We start from the raw sequence: 18505 nt of genomic DNA, 5'->3' as shown, positions 1-18505 counted from the left end.
TCCCACAGCAGAATGGCTTGATGGCCCTCTGCTTCCTTGAACAGAAGACCAACCAGTTTTCCTCCACCAGCACTCTCATTTGCTAGGTTGAACATGTTCTCACATTGAGCAATTTCTCCTTCCACTCCACTCATTTTTCCAGATCATAGCTGTGATAACTCGCCTAGGCCCAAACTCTGCCTGTCTTTATGTGGGATATGTGGAACAGTCTATGTTTTAGTCTTCATTCCTACTTTGAGTCCTCTATGTCTTTTTCCAGTACGTCAACAAATGTATTGGTGCTCCTTCCTGCACACATACAGAACATGAAAAATTCATTAATTTTGCTACCAATTTCCATCCTACACTCACTCTTAATGGTCCAACTCTGACTTTTCTCTTCCCTTTCTAGATCTCTCTGTCTCCAACTCAGGATAGATGAGCAACAAAAATTCATAATTATTCATAAATCACAATAATACTTCCTCCCACCCTGCCTCTTGCAAGGACTCCATTCTTCCAGTTCCTCCATTTTCATCATAACTGTTTCACTGATGATGTGGTACATACGTGCCTCTAAGATGCCTTTCTTCCTGAACCAAGGTCTCCCCATCACCATTGTTGGTGGAGCCCTTTACTACATCTCGTCCATTTCCCAAACCTCTGATCTCATCACCTTTCCTCCTGGACAGAGCAAGGGTGGTGTTCCATTGGTTGTTACTTTCCTCCCCACAACCCTCTCATTCAAAAGATCTTTCGCAATTTCTGCCATCTTCAAGAAAGATCTTGCACTGCCCCTCCCTTTTCAGATTCCTTATGTGAATCCCTGATTGTCCACCAACTGTTTTCTTTCTCTTGATACTTTCCCCATAAAACCACAGGAGGTGCAATTTCTGTCCTTTCACTTTTTCCTTTCTCAATATCCAGAGACCTAAAAAAAAAAGTCCTTCCAGGTGAAGCAGCAATTTGTTTAGTGTTGTGATGTCAGAGTTCACAATGTAGTTTCTGCACTGGGGAAACAAAATGTAGATGGGGTGACCACTTTGCAGAGCATTTGCTTTCAATCCACAAAGTGACCTCGAACTTCCTGTTGTCTCCATTTTAATTCTCCATCCCACTCTGATCTCTCCATCTGTGGCCTCCTGCACCATATTAACAAGGCCCAGTATAAATTTCAGGAACATCACCTCATCTTTCCTCGCTCTCTCGCGCTCGCGCTCTCTCTACCTGCCCTCATTAGCTTAATAACCAAATAACTTCTTCAAAAGCTTATCCCCACAGAAATCCTGGCCTTTTCCTATCAGAGATATTCCCTTTACAATTACAATATTTAAAAGACATTTGGACAGGCACATGGATAGGAAAGATTTGGAGGGGTGTGGGCCAAATCAGTCAATTGGGACTAGCTCAGGAAGACATTTTGGTTGGCATGGATGAGTTGGGCCAAAGGACCTGCTTCCATGCTGTACAACTCTATGACCCTATCATTTTCTTGTCCTTTCCATTCCCACCCCCAGCCTCTCTGCAGCTGAAGACCCTTTGTCAGAAATTTGACCTGAAATGTTAATGTTGTTTCCCTTTCCAGAGATGCTGCCTCGCCTGCTGAGTGTTTCCAGCATCTTCAGATTTCCAGCATCTAGAGCAACAAATTTTTTTTCTTTCCCAGTTCTGACTAAAGATCTTTGACCCTGAATACTAATTCCATTTCTCTTTTCACAGATGCAGCCTGACCCACTGAGTGTTTCCAGCATTTTCTGTTTTCATTACAAAATGTCACATCTGTTTACCATTCTTTAAAGTGAATGACAATCTGGATGCAATTGGAATACAGTTTTGCAATAGTTGGCAAAAGATGTGAGGAAAACAGCCTTGGAAGAATTACTGTGGAACTGTCTTTGCTCAATTGTAATCTATTAACTGAATCCTGGGTACAAAATGTCATCTTCTGTTTTTAAAACCTATTTGAAAACTAGTGCGATGTGTTTGGCAACCGTAGCTCTTTTTTTTAAGTTTGAGAAGATAGATTGGGTTTGCAGATCATCACGTTGAAGAGGTGCCAAGGAGGAGACCCCCACTGCTCTGTACAGGTCCACAAGTTGGCTGTGTTCATTGTGTACAACTCCCAGAGCATCGTGTGTGGTAGAACCAACCTTGCATGTTGCAATCACTAAAAGCCTTTTCTTCCAAGATCTTCCAGTTTAGAGGGTGGAAGGTTGAGGGTAGTCTTATTAATCAGTGTGGAGATGTTGGGGGAGGAGAGTGTCCCAAGTCAGTGCCCCAAGTAAGACCAGGGGCACTGACAGAAGATTGGGGATATCTCCCGCAGCAGCCATGGTATGGATGGGCCTTAGAGTATGGCTGGGGTTAAGATCTTGCTGCTTTGTTCAAGGCCTGGCCACTTACGAATTGAGGTGCATGGTGAATAAAACCTATGCAGCTGATGTCCATCGTGCATCATATGCTGGTTGATCTCCCTGTCTGCCCAGGGGACTAGGATCAAATACAGGCTGTCCTTGGGTTAAGAACATCTGACTTACGGACGCCCTCTACATATGAACGAGCTCCCATAATATTATCAAAAGTCCAATGTACATGCATACATTTGTTCCTACGAACAGCAGAATTAGTTTCCTCCTGCTCTCCACTTATAGTAATTGTTCTATGAGCCTTGTCTGCTCCCGATCCCATTCATTACAATACTGTGAAGATGTGGTTACCATATTGAGTGATTTTTGTGTATTCTCTGACTTGTCAAAATCAACTTATGGACGTCTGTAAAAATGGAACTTGTTCGTTTGTCTGTATATGAATGTGCACACAGACTACAGATGAAATGTGTGATTGTTGCATGTCATTTTCCACTGGTTTACAAGGGCCATCTCAGTGCAGTATTGTTCATTGTTAGCATTTCTGTAACCTTTAATTGACACTTAAGCCATTCATTGTATTTAATTTTTTTAAAAGTTCTCGGGGTGCAGGGAAGTAAAAGAATGTTGAGTCTGTCATTGTCTTGTAATCCACACATCATCTGCACCACAGTCAGGCGGTTGGGAATACAATGAAGATTGGAAACACCTGCTGGTCCCAGGCAACTTGTACTGATCCCGCTATAACTAAGAGGAGCTAATTCATGAGCCTGATTTGTGGCTATTGCTGACACTCAGTACCAGAGTTAGCTACAGGGTATTTTCTGGATCCTGTTAGAGTGTGAGTACCTGCAGTTAGTATGGTGGATTGACAGGTAAGGTTTTACCTTCTGGAAAACTAAGGATTTAAAGAATTAATTGAGCTCTTTAAAATTAAGAGTTCAGCTCTATCTTTATGGATTGTGTGTTCAAACTGAACGAGTTAGGGAGGAGCAGGGGAATGTGACTTCAAATTGTAGAACCAAGGTTTGATGCTGCATAGACAGGTTGCAGTTGGTTTCTGTAGAATGAGCCATTGTGGTCTCCTGGAATCCTGAATTCACAGTCAGAGGGGAATTTTCCAGTTTTTTTTCTTAAATAGCCTAGAGTATTTTTTTAATGCTTCTTCCAGGAAATTGCACAGCTGTGTAGATGTGTTGCAAAGGTGATGATTTAGTGCAAGAATTTTACCATACCATCTCAGGATAACCATGGTGAAACAACTAAACCTATTTTTTTTCTGTTTGTTTAATACCTCAAAGTTCCTGCTGAGAACTGATTTGTTTTTTTAAATTGAAATATACATTAGGAATACAGTGATCAGAGTTCAAAAATGTTTAAAATTCCACCTTGCAATTTATTTGAAGAAAAATGTGATTTCTCAGTTCACCTTGTTTTGCATCGTATTCAATTAATGGTCAAAAATATTGAAAGCATGAACTAAGGAGTAATTTGCTTTCATAAATCATCCTTGGAGCTTGCAGATGGTCTTGTCTTTTATACCCCATTCTGTTTCTATTATAAGCATTATTTGAATTAATTCACTTTTGATGGCAGTTCCTCTGTTGCTTACTCAGTTGCATTCACCACATGTGATTGTTGTTTTTGAAGTAAGAATTATTTTGTTAACTTGTCTAAGAACATGTGGTGGTCTTTTTATAGCTGCCATAAATTGCACTAACACGTCTTGCCTATGACATACTAATTTCCTTTTTTCCTTGCAAAGTGTAGTAAATTGGATGATGATTTCAATAATCTCCATAAAGATAAATGAATTATTACAGTGGTGAATTAAATTTCAAATGAGGAGAAATTATTTCTTAACTATTTACCTGTAATGAGTTGCTCTGTATTTTAATTTGTAGCCTTCTGGGGCTGAAACCAATAATATAACAAGAAATTAACTTTGATGTTCTGAAATTTTCCTGATTTTGTACATAATGTGCTTGTTTTGTAAGGATAAAGAATATACAAGTCTGTTCAGCATTAGAAACTTCACATTGAATTAATATTTTCAATTGTGCAACTCTGATCTACATATTTTGAAGATGTTCATTCTAATTTATAATTGTAACTGCTGTTTCTGACAAAAGTTTGTTTAAATTGTTTTCCTTTTTATGTTGCTCCTAATATCCTCCTGTTTGAAACATTAGCTGTTTCCAATTAGTTCCTCAATATGACCTGCAACTTGAACTTATCCAGCCAATAAATTCACTGCAGTTGAACTACATTACCTTTAGAAATGTTGTGTTTCTCCTTTCCTTTCTTTCTGTTCAAGACCGGAAAGATTAGAAATACATTCTTGGGTCTATTATGCTAGAATTTAAAAATTAATGCATCATAAATTTTAACAAATGAGTTTGTGTTTAGAAAATGGCTGTGTGTACACTTGTCCTTAATTTCTTGATATCAAAGTCATTGGAATATTTTGGAAAATGGAAATCAAAGCCCAAATTGTGAAAATGTGGATAAGAAACTGCAGATGCTGGAAATCTGAAATAGAAGATAGAAAATGCCGATGAAAGGATTTTGACTTAAAACATTAACTTTGTTTCTCTTCCCATAGATTCTGCTTCACCTGTTGAATGCTTTTAATATTTTCTGTTTTTATCCCAGATTGTGTGTGTTGTAAGGTTGTGCTGATAATTAAAAGTCGAATTGGAAGATGAAGCAACTGTTTCCTTTAGAGTATGCAGATAACAGCACAAAACTTACAACAGAGTCGAGTGGTGAAAGAGAAGCAAAATCCATCTGGAGTGGACTTGAGAAAGGAGGGAAGTGAGTTTTGGTATATTACTGTCTCACAGCTCCAGCTAGGTTTGACTCTGACTTTGGATGCTGTCTGTGTGAAGTTCACACATTCTCTCTGTGACTGTGTGGGTTTCCTCCCACACACCAAAGATGTGCTGATTGGTAGTTTGATTGGCTATTGTAAATTGCTCCCAGTGTAGTTGGGGGGGTTGAGGAGGAGTTGAAGGGGGTGGGGGAAGGGTGGAATGAGAGGAGTGTAGCTGGGTGCTTGATGGATGGAGTAGATGCAGTAAGCCAAGGGGCCTGTTCCTGTGCTGTGTAACTTGGCATCCATGTAAAACACACAAATTGCCTCAATAGGATGGCATCTGTTATGGCCCTAATTGTTTTTGATGACTAACTTTCAGTTAGTTCTGTGCAACTGAAGGAAATATAAAGAAGCAATAGGTTTTTCCTTTTCCTCCTCTTCTGTCAAGATGAAGACCAGAAAGATTGGAGAAATACATTTTTGGGTTCAGCAGTGGTTATGATACTTGTTTACGGTTTTCAATTCTGATTTCCATTATCAGCCTTTTGCTTTTGTTCTAGCAATTATTGGTGAGGGTTATTTTGGAAAATAACAAAAAAATCACAACAGAGCCATTAAAATTCAGGTGCTTTGTTGGACAATGTTTGGAAAAGAATTTGCCTGTTTTTGTGCTTTTTAAATTACCTTGATATTTGTATAGCAGAAGGTGTTGGGTCATGAGATTGAGGTCTTTTAAAATATTGCCAGAATGCAAATAAGAATCCCTTGATGTAGTGAATTTATCTGAGAGTTGACCCCTAGTTTGGTTTGGGACTGGTGGTAGAAATGTTGCTACTGCTGTACTGTCTCTTCAATAGCTCAGAGAAAACTAGCTGGGTTCCATCTTCTGTTGGTTGTCTAGAGAATCCTGCAAGAAATTGTTAGGGATGTGAATATTGGAATGAAGACAAACAGAATTGGCAGTGATGATCTTTATTATTGGAATAGGCTGCTAACTTTAATCGTTTCAAAGGCTGTATATGGATGTTGGTTACTTGAGACGAGCAATCTGAGGGTAACTGGTGTTTATGATACTGCACCCGTAAGGAGGAACAAAGACCCTCAGATAGGACAGGTGCTGCCCCACCACCATCCTTCACTGGGCCAAACTTGTTTTCATAAGTACCCTTATAACTCCACTAACTTCCACCAAAGGTGTAGCTGTGGGAACCTGTATGGATAAAGCCTTGCCTGCATCTCTGTGGGACACAAACTGCAATTCTACTCGGGCATCCTCTCTTGTCACTTTTTCCAGCTTCTACTCCATGTGGCTGAAACCACTGGTTGTTCCATTTCTCCTACTTCTCTGATCCACTTCTTTCACCCAGAGCAAGGAGATGGTTCTCCTTCCACTTGCCTTCTACCACACAAAGGTCCACATTCAATGGATCATGCTATCACCTTCAATATATTGCCACCACCTGACACAACTTCCCCTTCACTTTTAGCTTTCTGAAGGGACTGTTCCCTTCCTGGTTCACTTCAAGCTCCACCAACTCCCTTCTCACAGCATCTTCCTATGTTACTGCAGGCGATGCAGCTCCTGCTGTTTTGCCTTGTATTCTTCCATCATTCAGGGATCCAAACACTCCTTTCAGGTGAAGCAGTGAATCACTTGCTGTACTTCCAATTTGGTGTGGCTGCATTTGGTGCTCACAATGTGATCTCCACTGCATTGGAGAAATCAAATGCTGACGGTATGACAGCTATGCAGAACATTTCCACTCAGTCTGCGAGGGTGACTCTGATCTTACAGTTGCCTGTCACTTTAATTCTCCATCCCTCTCCCACTTTAACTCTGGTTTTGGCTTCTTGCACTGTACCAATGAAACATGACTTAAGCTTGAGGGACAACATCTCAGCACATTGATCCTCAGGACTTAAAGTTGAATTTTCATCAATTTCAGAAAACCAGCCCTTGCGGTTTTTTTTGAGCAGTTATGATAAAAGCTTATCAACCCATAATGTTATCTCAGTCTTCCTCTCTCCAAAGATGCTGCCTGACTTGTAGAATATTTCTAACGCCTGTAAGGTTGTGTTTATTTCATTTCCAGTAGCATTTCTCTCCCCAGTCTGTTCCCCTTATCACTTTCCATTTGCATCTCCCCAAGAAAGTGAGCTGTGATTAACAAGCCCTCACCACCCTCTCCCAGTCAGCATCACCCCCATTTATGTTCTTCAGTTTTTCAACTCTTTCCACAGACATTACCTTTATTTTCTACACTCCTTCCTCTTCTCGGTAATTTTAAGCATTTTTTGGTTTCTGACTTTTCCCCCCCTACATCTAATGTAAAGTCATAGATCTAAGAAAGATGTTTAACACCATTACTCACTCCACACATGCTAGAGAACCCACTGTATATTTCGAGCATATCCTGTTTTTATTTCATAGTTCTGCCGACACTGTGTTTTGCTTTTTGATAGTCAAATTGATTAAAAAATAAATGAATAGTTACACAAGTTTACAAATTGTTGGATTTTAATTTGATTTTATTCATTGTTTATCAGTTTCAAAAGTTTACACACATTAGCCTACACTTGAGATAGAAATTTGAAAGCTGTGAACAACTATTAATTTTTCCCAAATGTGTACAAAAGCATTATTTGACAGGATGTACTTCTTCCTGAAACTGCAGGAACAAATGTTTATATACTAATCTAGCTCAAGACTTACAATATAAAACTTTTTAAAAAAATTTCTAAATGTGTTCAGGAATTGGGAATCCTTTTATTGTAAGTGATGCTTTTCTAAATGGGATAAGGTGCTCAATTCAAGTTTGAATATTTTAATTTTTTACCCTGCTTCCTACATTTACCCAGTGTTGCATAATCTGATGGGAAAAAGTCATCAGGATTCAGGAATGGGATTAGTTCCAAGGTTTTCCTTTCCTGTTTAGGCCATTGCTTGCTTTGGTGCAGCTGTACCTTTTGTTAGACGAACCGTTTAAAAATAGAATATCAAATTGATGATGTAGATCTGGCAAACATTCTTGACTTGGAGTGAGCTCTGACTTTAATCTACATTTTGTGCCTAATTGCTAAAATGGTCTCAAAGGTCAGCTGTGTATAGCGTCTACCATACCACTGCACTAAGCACAGTCCGAGGGTTTGAAGTTGATATCAGCCTCAACTGTGTTTGTCCATACCAACTAGAACTGCACTCGGTACCAAGTAAGTATATAAATCTATTATCCCTCTGGTATTCTTTTCCTCTAAAAATGAATCCAATCTTCCTTGTTATTAAGTTACACCAGCCTGTCCTCTTCCCAATTCTTCCCCCTCGTTATTGACTATTATCTGCAGGTTACTTTTCCATGCTGCCAATTTTATCTAACCTTGACTTAGTCCAGATCTTATAAACTGCACCTCTGGTTAACCTTTACTAGATCCACTCTAGTGCTGTTGTCTTCTCTTACTGTTACTATTGCAAAAACTTTGATTAGGTTGTTTAAGCATTGGAATTAATATTAGCTTATTTCTACTATCATTCCCATCTTTAGATGTTTGGTCTTTTTGTTTGTTTTAGCAATGATTCTAGAATTTTTCCTACAACTGACATTAAATTGGTATGGCTTTCTGAATTCATTGCTGATTTATTAATCAAGCAGTTTTAATTATTGACAGAAAATCGAGAATTCTACAATAGGTAATTGAGTCAGAGTTTCAAAACAACATCAACTTTCAAGAATGTAATTAGATAGCATTCAGTTGAAAGCTTAATAAGGACTTGTACAGTGATCCAATATTTTTCATTATCTGTATTAAATAGCTGGATTCCATATACATGTGTAAGAGTCCAGAATTGGTACAGCACAGAGATTGTGGAGGTTTGTAGGGCTAGCAGGGATAGAGAGCAGAGGAGGCTGCAGAAGAGTATGATAAATAGGATAAGAATCTTAAAAACAATACATTGCTGGTTAGGGAGTGTGGAGATGAGGATTAATTGTGTCTTGGGAAGTTTGGATGTAGACGGTTCGATTCTGGGATTTTTCAAAGTTGATCTCCATTGAAAAGGAACCAGGAGCTGGCAATTAGTTTTACCCACAGCTCATGGTGCTATTTTTCTGTACAAGTAAGCAGATTTTCACATGAATCGATCATTAACAGTAAAATATGTTGATCAAGTGATTTAAAAACTGATCTGGAGAACTCTACTTATATTGGAACTATTTAATCCTGACCACATTTGTACCTGCAGAAATTGTTACCTTGGCTTTAAATTTATTTTCTTTTTAATGCTCAAGGTTGTGCTATATTAAATATTACAATGGCAATTGAGTGCTGTCCTAATGCAAGGCTATATCATAATATAATCCTGTTTCAGTTGACTAATCAAGTATTTTCTACAAAATGTGTTTTATAAGACTTGTTTTAAGTCAAGAAATATTGCTAATTCTCTTGTAGCACAGCAGGGTCATAAGAATCCTGATGTCATGTAACCTAGTATTTCTCTGGATGTTGTTCAGTACTGATGCCAGAGAACTTGTAACGAAATTCTGGGAGTCAAATAACCTTCAAATCCATTCTGTAATTGATCTGACCAACCTCTGTTATCTGCCTGCTTTTTGGTGGATTGAGGTTTTGCTAAGCTTGGTTAGCAACCTGATGCACAGCTCCTCTGCTCTTTTCATCATTTCATCTCTCATTAACACAGTTGAGTTGTGTTCATGCAACAATGATATTTGCAAGTGTTTGGATCCCTGGCTAAATTTCAATGTTGCAAAAAGAGCTGCTCTATTTACAGTAAGTGTGACTAAGCTTGTGTTATGCCTGTTAGGTTGAGCATTTGCTTCAATTTGGAAGATTAAGTGAAATTCTTAATACAAAGCCAGGCTGCTATCCATTTATGTACCTGACCAGCTCTGTTATTGGGATAAAGTTGTAATATTTCATTCATGAAGAAGGGTCCTGACCCGAAACGTTGACCGCCTGCTTTTCTCCACGGATGCTGCCTAGCCTGCTGAGTTCCTCCAGTATTATTGTGTTTTTCATCTAGATTCCAGCATTTGCAGTACCTTGCTTCTCGTGTAGTATCTGCTCTTCTAGTTGAATTGTGCAACAACAAAGTGAGCTTTTGGAATCATTTGAAGCTAGATTTCCCTTGTACACCCACGGCCAGCCACTTCCACCCCCATAAGAATTCCATTACTGAATTCCATTCCCCCATAAGAGTCCATTAAGGTCCCTGTGAAGTCATTTTAAAAAAATATCTTTTGAGTTATGATTATTACAAGTGTAGAATCTCTAAACCTTCTGGATGGTACAGATAAAAATGATGGAGCAACAGTCTAGAGAAGTTAGCTGTTTTTTCAAAGATATAACAGCAAAACAGGCCCAACAATCATAAAAAGTTCACATTGCATCATAATTTTGGTTCTTTGCTCAACTTTGCTGTTTGTCCCTTGTGATATTAGTCCTAAGAATTAACACAGTTTCTAAACAAAACTAATTTTGCAAAATATACATGTTTTGTCAACTGCGACAAGTGTATTATATTGCCTTGTATTATGACTGAACTTGAATTCTATTCTATTAATCACAGCACAATCTTGAACATTTAAATCTGAGATGATTTTTCTTCCTCCCCACTTTGTTTGGTGACCTCTGTAATCTGTGACTTTAAACCAACTGCTTTCTTTAATAAGCAGGTGTTCTCTGCCCTCTTCTTGAGATGAACTTGTTTTGTAAGCAACTGAAATATATTGCCATTGAATATTTAACCAATAGAAGGGAAGCTTGAAGTAAGACCAGGACTCTGCATTCAAAACATAGTGAACCCATTCATGGTTCTGGAATTTTGGTCACTGCTTACAGCTGACGTAAAGAGACGGCGTCAGTTATGATTGATGTCGCCACAAGATTTAGAAACTTGCATCAAGGCTACAGCAGTATTGAACACAACTTGGATTACTTCAGGGTCAGTAGAAAATGAATAGATCCAGCAAAAATTGGGACCCTGCTGCTGCAATTATGCACACAAGAACTTCAATTTTCATTTCTGCTGTGAGCTAAACAGGAACTCAGGAAGCCAATAATGCTAACATATATGAAATGCCACTTATGAGATTATAATTCAGGCTTTCTCTCCATTTTATATTGTTTAAAGCAAATTGGTTTTTATTATTTGGTAAAAAATGCTTTGTTCTTAATGTGAAAGTCACATGAGCATAAATTAATTTTCGGACTTTTTTTATGTGGCAGTATCTTGCAAAGGTTCATGTAAGTTGCCACTCTAAAATCTATACAGCATAATTTTACAATAATTTCCAAAAGCAAACATCCCAAATTAAATTTCCTATGACTTAAAGGGTGTCGTAACTATTTTCCTCTTAGAATCATAGAGTCACACAGCATGGAAACAGGCCCTTCGGCCCAACTGGTCCATGCCGATCAAGATTCCTACTTAAGCTCTTAATATATAATGAAACTTGACTTTAACAGTGAAAGATAGAAAGGATGTTGTTTTGAGATGACAGTCATTTTCTTAAACTGAAAATGTCATTCCAGGTAACAGAACAATTTAAACTGTAGCCAAGCTGCATTACTACATATAGTGACAATATTGTTTTTGTGTTTATGAATAATGTTAAGGCTGCCCAAATTTCTTAGACTCTTAATATTCATTGGAATCTTTCATCCTGTGAATTGTCGATATTTTTAAACTAACATGGGTTGGAGTTGCAGTCAACTAGGTGTGATAATGTATTGATTTATATCTGAATTTTCCTGAAGTTCCACTGGGCCATTTTTATAATTCAGTGTACGATATACAAATATTTAGATGCATCCCTTAAATAATGGATGGAATATTCAATTACCTTGCTGATTGTCACAGCCATAAAATGTTAAGTGTGAATCGATAGCTGTAATGGCTGAAGATTATAACCTTGCCGTCAATCTCTTTTTCAGCCTTCCAAACTGTACGGGCATTAATGTGTTCAAAGACAAAGCTTTTCAAATTCATCAGAATACACTAAAAATTAGCGAAAGTTTGCCAACACCTTCAAAAACAACAATTCTCATACACTTGTGAATTTAAACCTACAACATGGGCAAAAATAACAATGCAATCGTAGGAGACATTGGTTTATAGACAAGTTCCTAATGTTTCTTTTAGAGCATAAAGGGGAGATTTCACTTCTGGGTTGGGAGGTGTGGAAGCTGGGGAGGCAGGAAGTGGGTCCTAATACCACCATTACCCAATTTCCTGCACTTATGCTTCCAAATCTCGGTCCTACTTGTGTTCTCTCCTGTTTTTCCTCCCACTTCACTATTACTCCCATTCTACTCCCTCCTAGCCTTGTTCTGCTGGCTCAAATTTCCCCTCTCCACTGCACTGGCTGACATTCCCATCTCACCCAAGCTCGTCCACAAGTCAAACCCACCCCCCCCCCCCCCACTCCTGCATGTGCTCACTTGCAACCCCTCACCTTTGTAGTTGCTTGTATTTCTTCCCATCCCAACATCTCTTGTGTTTGATCACTAGCTCCATCACCCTTCCCCCTCGCCCGCGCTCGCTCAGTCCTGTTCCTCTTTCCTGGGCACTCCCTCACCAACCCCTTTGGATGCTCGGCGGCCTTGTTTTCACGTTATCCTGCCTTGCATTCACCATTTTCCATCTCCTCCATGTCTGTTCACTGTGTTCCACTGTGCTTCATTCACACCTGGTAGCCATTCCCTCTCATCAACCCACACACTCATTGGCTGACTCATGTGCCTCTCTCTTTTGTGGTGCCTGGGATGCCCTTTCCCATGTGTGCGCACACTTTTTGCCACACCCACACTTGCGCGCTCACTTAAATGCCCTGTGCCCACTTGTTCCCCTGCCTCCACCCCCAAGTAACACCTGCCCTGCCCACCCTCTGGTGCTTTCTTCTCGCTTTGTCCCACGTTTTCCCTACCATACTCCTCCTGTGTCTGTACATTGTGTGTATCATCTATGCCTTGAGAAACTGGCAATCGAACATAGATGAATTTGTGTCTGGACAGAGATGTTTGTTGTATGCAAGCTGTTAATATTCAGCATTAATAAATTGTAACCATTTTCCCACAACTAGCACAAATTATCCAAGCAACTTGTGATTGTTTTTATTTTGAGAACTTTTTTAAGCTTGTGTTTAATAGGTGTGGATGACCCCACAGAAATTGGAAGGGAGTAAATATTTGCAAAATAATAATTGGACATGGTTTGTAGAAAGACAGAAGGATTGGATCAACTGGTGACGGGATGAGAATATCTTTTTCCTCTTTATATAAATTAAAATGAAACCATTCCAATAATAAAGGATGAAAACAACATTTGTTGAGATGGTTGTCATTTTGTGAAACTAGAAATGTCATCATAGGGTAATACACTGTTTTAAGCTACATTGTGCATTTTAAGGTCAGTTTTATTCTTGTGATCACGAATAACATTAGGCTGACCAAGTAGGCAGGAATTTTCTGAGAGCCTGCACAAGCAGTGGTTGTCGTAATACTTGGTATTTGTGAGTTTTTATCATATGAAGTACCTTCTTCCTATTAAGGATGAAAGTGGAAAAGTCTTTGATTAAGCTCTTCAAAAATGACACTCTCTTTAATGAAGGGATGCAAAATGAGAGTGTCCTAAAAGGAAAGGATTTTGTGTCCTGATTATTGTGATTTTCCTGTTATTACTCTTCAGTTAAAATAAAACTGCATATTTTTCATTTGGATTTAATTTTTAGCATTAACTTGGTGCATATCATTCTGATCCTTCCACATGGTACAGTGCCTTTTAGATTCTGGAATGGTATTAATAAACTAATTAGCTTCTGTGAGTGCTGATACTTTATTCTGTCAGGGGATTAGTATAATGGACTGTTAGTAGGATTGCATTTTGAAACCACACAGATTACCTCATCGCATTAGTGGACATAAAATGGAGTACTTGATGCATCATTCCAGGGCTCTTGCAATTACAGCAGTTAGGGAATAACTTAAAAGGATCCAGAGTTTCAACTTTCTCCAGGGATGGGCAGTATCCACAAGGGTGGGTAAATTATACTATAAGAAAAACCGGGCAAGGATATTTAAGACATTGTATTATCTCACTTTGTTTACAATCATCGTAGCTTTGTTTTTTCTCGTTGATTGTGGAAAGATTTTCATTGTTATGCAAAATGCCTCCTCACAAAAGCAGATTTTTTATTTGGGTCCTCGTACATTTCACTGCACTCCTTCTTGAGTCCTGTCTGTATTTTTCAAGCTGGCATTTTGAAGAGAAAGCACTTAGCCAAGATTATGCTCGGCATGTTGTGAACTGAGCCACATTAGAAATAAACTTGCATGCTATCTGTTGGGAAACTGAATGATAGAAATGAGGTACATTGTCCTGACAATGAGACACTTGGACTTTAAACTAACTCAGCTGAACTAAACCCAGTGGTGACATAAAGCTAGTTCCCATGGTCTATAGACCAACCAGGAAAAATCAGCTGCTTACAATTATTGCTTAACCATCCTTGTTGGAGTCCGTGTCTAATTTTGGTATGTGTGGGTGGTTTTTATTGGCACTGACTGGATTCAGCTTGGCTGTGGAAAGGTGAAACACCAGATTATCTTAAATGTTGCCTTAATTCCATTGATTTCACTGTGCATCAAGCATGTGTTTGTTTCATTGGTGATCTACGCAAACCTACTGTCAAGTCTTGGCAAGAATCTCTGAATACAAGTACCACAGATCTGTTATGAAAGCAGAAAACAACGATCCTCCAGATATGAAGGAGATAAAGTTGGAAAGATATGTTAGCAAGGATGTCTGATCTACTTTCCTCTGTAATCATTTTGAGGTGCCAGGCTGTATCATCAAAAAATGTTAATGTTTTTGTTTTTTATTGTCGATGTCTGGGAATTGCTGGCAAAGCTAGCGATTATTGCCCGTCCATAATTGCCCTTGAGAGCTGCATTCTTGACCTCTGCCATTCATCTAGTGAAGATACTCCCACAGTGCAGTTGCACAGGGAATTCCAGGATTTATACCAGCAATAATGAAGAATTGGTGGAATATTTCAAAGTCAGGATGTCAGGACTGTGCAGGTGGTGGTGTTCCCTTGCATCTGAAGTCCTTGTCTTCCTTGGTGAGCTTGGTGATAGAGGTCAGGGGTTAGGGAAGTGATGTCAGAGTATACTTGCTGTGTATTTTGTAGATGTTGCACACTGCAGCCATTTTGTGAAAGTAATGGAGCAAATAAATTTTCACTGTGATGGTGAACGTCAATCAAGTTTAAACACCAATCAGCTGGGCTGCTTTGTTTTGGGTGGTGTCAAGCCTCTTCAGTTTTTGAAATTGCATTCATCTAGGCAAGTAGTAAGTATTATATCACTCTTGTGACTTTTGCCTTGCTGATGATGAAAGGGTTTGACGTGTCAGGGAATGAATTACTTGCTGCAGGATACCCTGCCTGTAACCTGCTCTTGCAGCCAAAATATTTGTGGCTGGTCCAGTTGAGTTAATGGTCATTCGTGACCCCAGGATGTTGATCGAGGACTCTGCAAAGGTGGTGTCATTGAATGTCAGGAATATGTGGTTAGACTCTCACTGTTGGGATGGTTCTTGCCTGGCACTTCCGTGGTGTGAATGTTACTTACCACTTACTAGCTTGTGTCTGGATGCTGTCTAGGTCCTGCTGCGTTCAGGTATGGACTGTTTTATTTGCTGCGGAGTTGTAAGTAAGTTGAATATTGTGCAGTTATCTGGGAGTATCCCCTCTTCTTGCATTGTCATTGAAGGAACTAAAGGAATTGGGCTTGGGACACTACCAAGGAACTCCTCCAGGTCATAGCTTGAGACTGGGGTGATTGACTTCCAACACCCACAACCATCTTATTTTGTGCATGCTATGACTCCAACTTCTGGGTGTTGTCTCCTTGATGCCCATTGACTTCAGTTTTGCCAGGGCTCCTTAATGCCAGTCTGGTCAAAAATTGCCTTTGTGTCAAGGACATTTCCTCCTACCTTGCCTCTGGAATGTTTGGACGAAGGCTGTGATGAGACCTGGACATCAGTGACTAGGTTATTGGTAACTAAGTATCACTTGATAACACTGGTGATACTTTCCAACACAAGCAAATCAAGTTAGCTATTTTGATGATACAAAGTGAAATACAAGAATGGTTACTTGTGCCACAATTTCTGTCTTCATAGCAGACGACTTTGTATAAGTAGGCAAGCAAATACTGTGGTAAGTCTGCTGCATCCTTTTGTTCATTGTCATCTTCTAGAATAGAATTTTGTAGTTTTCAGGTTTGACTGTTATCTGCTCCACCTTTAAGGTAACTTCCATTTAACAAGAGTATTAATGTGAAACTTTCCCAAAGCTACTTTGACACTCAACTGAGGTATAAGAACATAAGCCTCTTGAGAATTGGTAAAAAAAAACAAACTGCTGATGTTGGAAATATGAAATGAAAACACAAATTTTTGGAAGCACTCAGCAGATCAGGTCAAAGCCTATGTTTGTGTGTGTGTTCAAAGACTTTCTGATAAAAGGTCTTTGACCTGAAACATCAGTCATTTTTCCTTCCAAAGATTCCACCTGCTTGCTGATTTTGTTTTCAATATTTTCTGCTATTACTTGAGATTTGGTGTTCTTCTGAATATTCCAAATCCAAGTTCCAGATTGAAGTGCTGGATAAAGTTGCTTTTGGAATTAAGTCCTCAAGTCAACATGCAATTCGGCTCTCTGTTTTGGTTCTGTTCTCCTTTCTGATGACTTTGACTTTGTTAAATTGCAGTAATGTGGCATTATTAAACATTGCATAATTTATTAAATTTAAGAGTTTCAGGATAAGTTGCATCCTGAAAATAGAATAGAAACTCAATTCCTTCCTGTAGTTAATCAGCATTTCCAACAAACATTTATGCAACTCAGTAATTATGTTTTTAAAGAAGTTATTTTGGGATGTCTTTAAGAATTGAAATTATGTCACACTACTCGCAATGCAAACTGAAGTCAGATGTTTACAACTCATGCAGAGTTGACTTTCTGGATTTGGTGATTGTACATTTCTTTGTTCTTCATTTAAGATCCTTTCACTTTTAAAGCATGCCTTTCTCCAAAACCAAGAATTGAAATCTGTTTAGAAAATATTGACAGACTAGTGATTTTTGAGTCATCAAGAATACAGCTGTGCTTTGTGATATTATGAATCGTTAGATACTAATTTCAAGAGAATTTAATTTTAAATGCATGCCACAAGATTATTCATTAACTTTTACATGTAGTAATGGTGGTTCTAGATTTGCATGCCTTGATTTTGAGTTTAATATTCTTGCCGCCTTTTCCTTTCTTTTATCAATTTCCATTTCTTCCTCAGTCCCATTTCTCTGTTGCTTTATTTAAAAGCTTTCCCTGGTCCATTTCTGTCTCTAAATGTAATTATGCTCTGCCTTTGGAAGGTTTTGGCCATCTTCCCATTAGTCCTACTTGTAGTCAACCATGTGAGTTGTTCTGGAGGAATGAAGTATGTGGCAGAGTTCAGATAGAGGTGAAACAAATAAATGAAATATTTGAAAAGAATTCTTAAATGGATTCATTTACATGCTCAGATTTTTGATTAACAAAATATAGTAAGTTTTATCATTGGAAAGAAATTGTGTTTGTGGGCACTTGTCGGGTTGAGAGGATGAGTGCCTGGTGGGTTGTTATGGAAGGAATCTTATCCTGTAGTTATGTTGCTTATCCTCTACTTTGATTTCCAACCTTGGATTCAATACTAAAGCGTTTCTTTCCTCAATTGTTTTGTTTCAGATATTTACTTCAGATTTGCCCACATTGTCAGTGCAATTTTGGATTAATCTGTTAGCTTAATATAAAGTTCACCAGCTGTATATAGTGGAGCACAGAGGGTGTAAGAGTTAAGTGGTGACTGGAAAATGTAAGAAATCCCTTTGGACTTTGCTTGCTTTTCCAGTGGTTGCTTTGTAATGCTTGTTTTTATTGATTGGCTGTAAAGGCACTGAAAGAGGTAGGGCTCTTTGTGCTGCTCCTTTAGTGACAGTGATATGCACACTCTCACTGGAGACTTTGTGAGGCTTCAGAAGGACTGTTCCTTGCTTAGAGGATAAAGAAGTTCTGATGGGTTGAGGTAGCTTTTATGAGTAATCTTTCCGTATTGAGCAGAAAATCTTTTGCAGTCACTTTTTACCAGGTAGGAGAACATTTTATAATGGTAAGACTTTGTGTGTTAATGCTAAATTTATAACTGTCCATTGATTTTTAAATGGCTGTTTTGATTCTGAAATACACCAGTGTGTAGAATTTAGTGGTTTAAAATAGTTGCA

At 38.6% G+C, this 18505-nt stretch overlaps 1 protein-coding gene across 10 annotated transcripts in view; it reads left to right on the top strand.

The window, feature by feature from the left end:
* gab1 (GRB2-associated binding protein 1) overlaps nucleotides 1–18505 on the top strand; it is a 178125-nt gene that overhangs the window by 39535 nt on the left and 120085 nt on the right. For 5 of the 10 annotated variants that reach the window (XM_052010241.1, XM_052010246.1, XM_052010243.1 and 2 more), the window contains exon 1: nucleotides 18268–18393. The exons of 4 other annotated variants lie outside the window; for them this stretch is intronic. In XM_052010241.1, the coding sequence (XP_051866201.1) occupies nucleotides 18319–18393 (75 nt within the window). In that variant the 5' untranslated portion in view covers nucleotides 18268–18318. Of the gene's footprint in view, nucleotides 1–18246; nucleotides 18394–18505 lie in introns of those variants that run through there. One more of the 10 variants, XM_052010240.1, reaches the window with a different exon arrangement.

The sequence above is a fragment of the Pristis pectinata genome, chromosome 2 (genome assembly GCF_009764475.1).
Source record: "Pristis pectinata isolate sPriPec2 chromosome 2, sPriPec2.1.pri, whole genome shotgun sequence".
In the NCBI taxonomy this organism is placed as follows: Eukaryota; Metazoa; Chordata; class Chondrichthyes; order Rhinopristiformes; family Pristidae; genus Pristis; species Pristis pectinata.
This window is presented reverse-complemented; position numbering and strand designations above follow the sequence as displayed.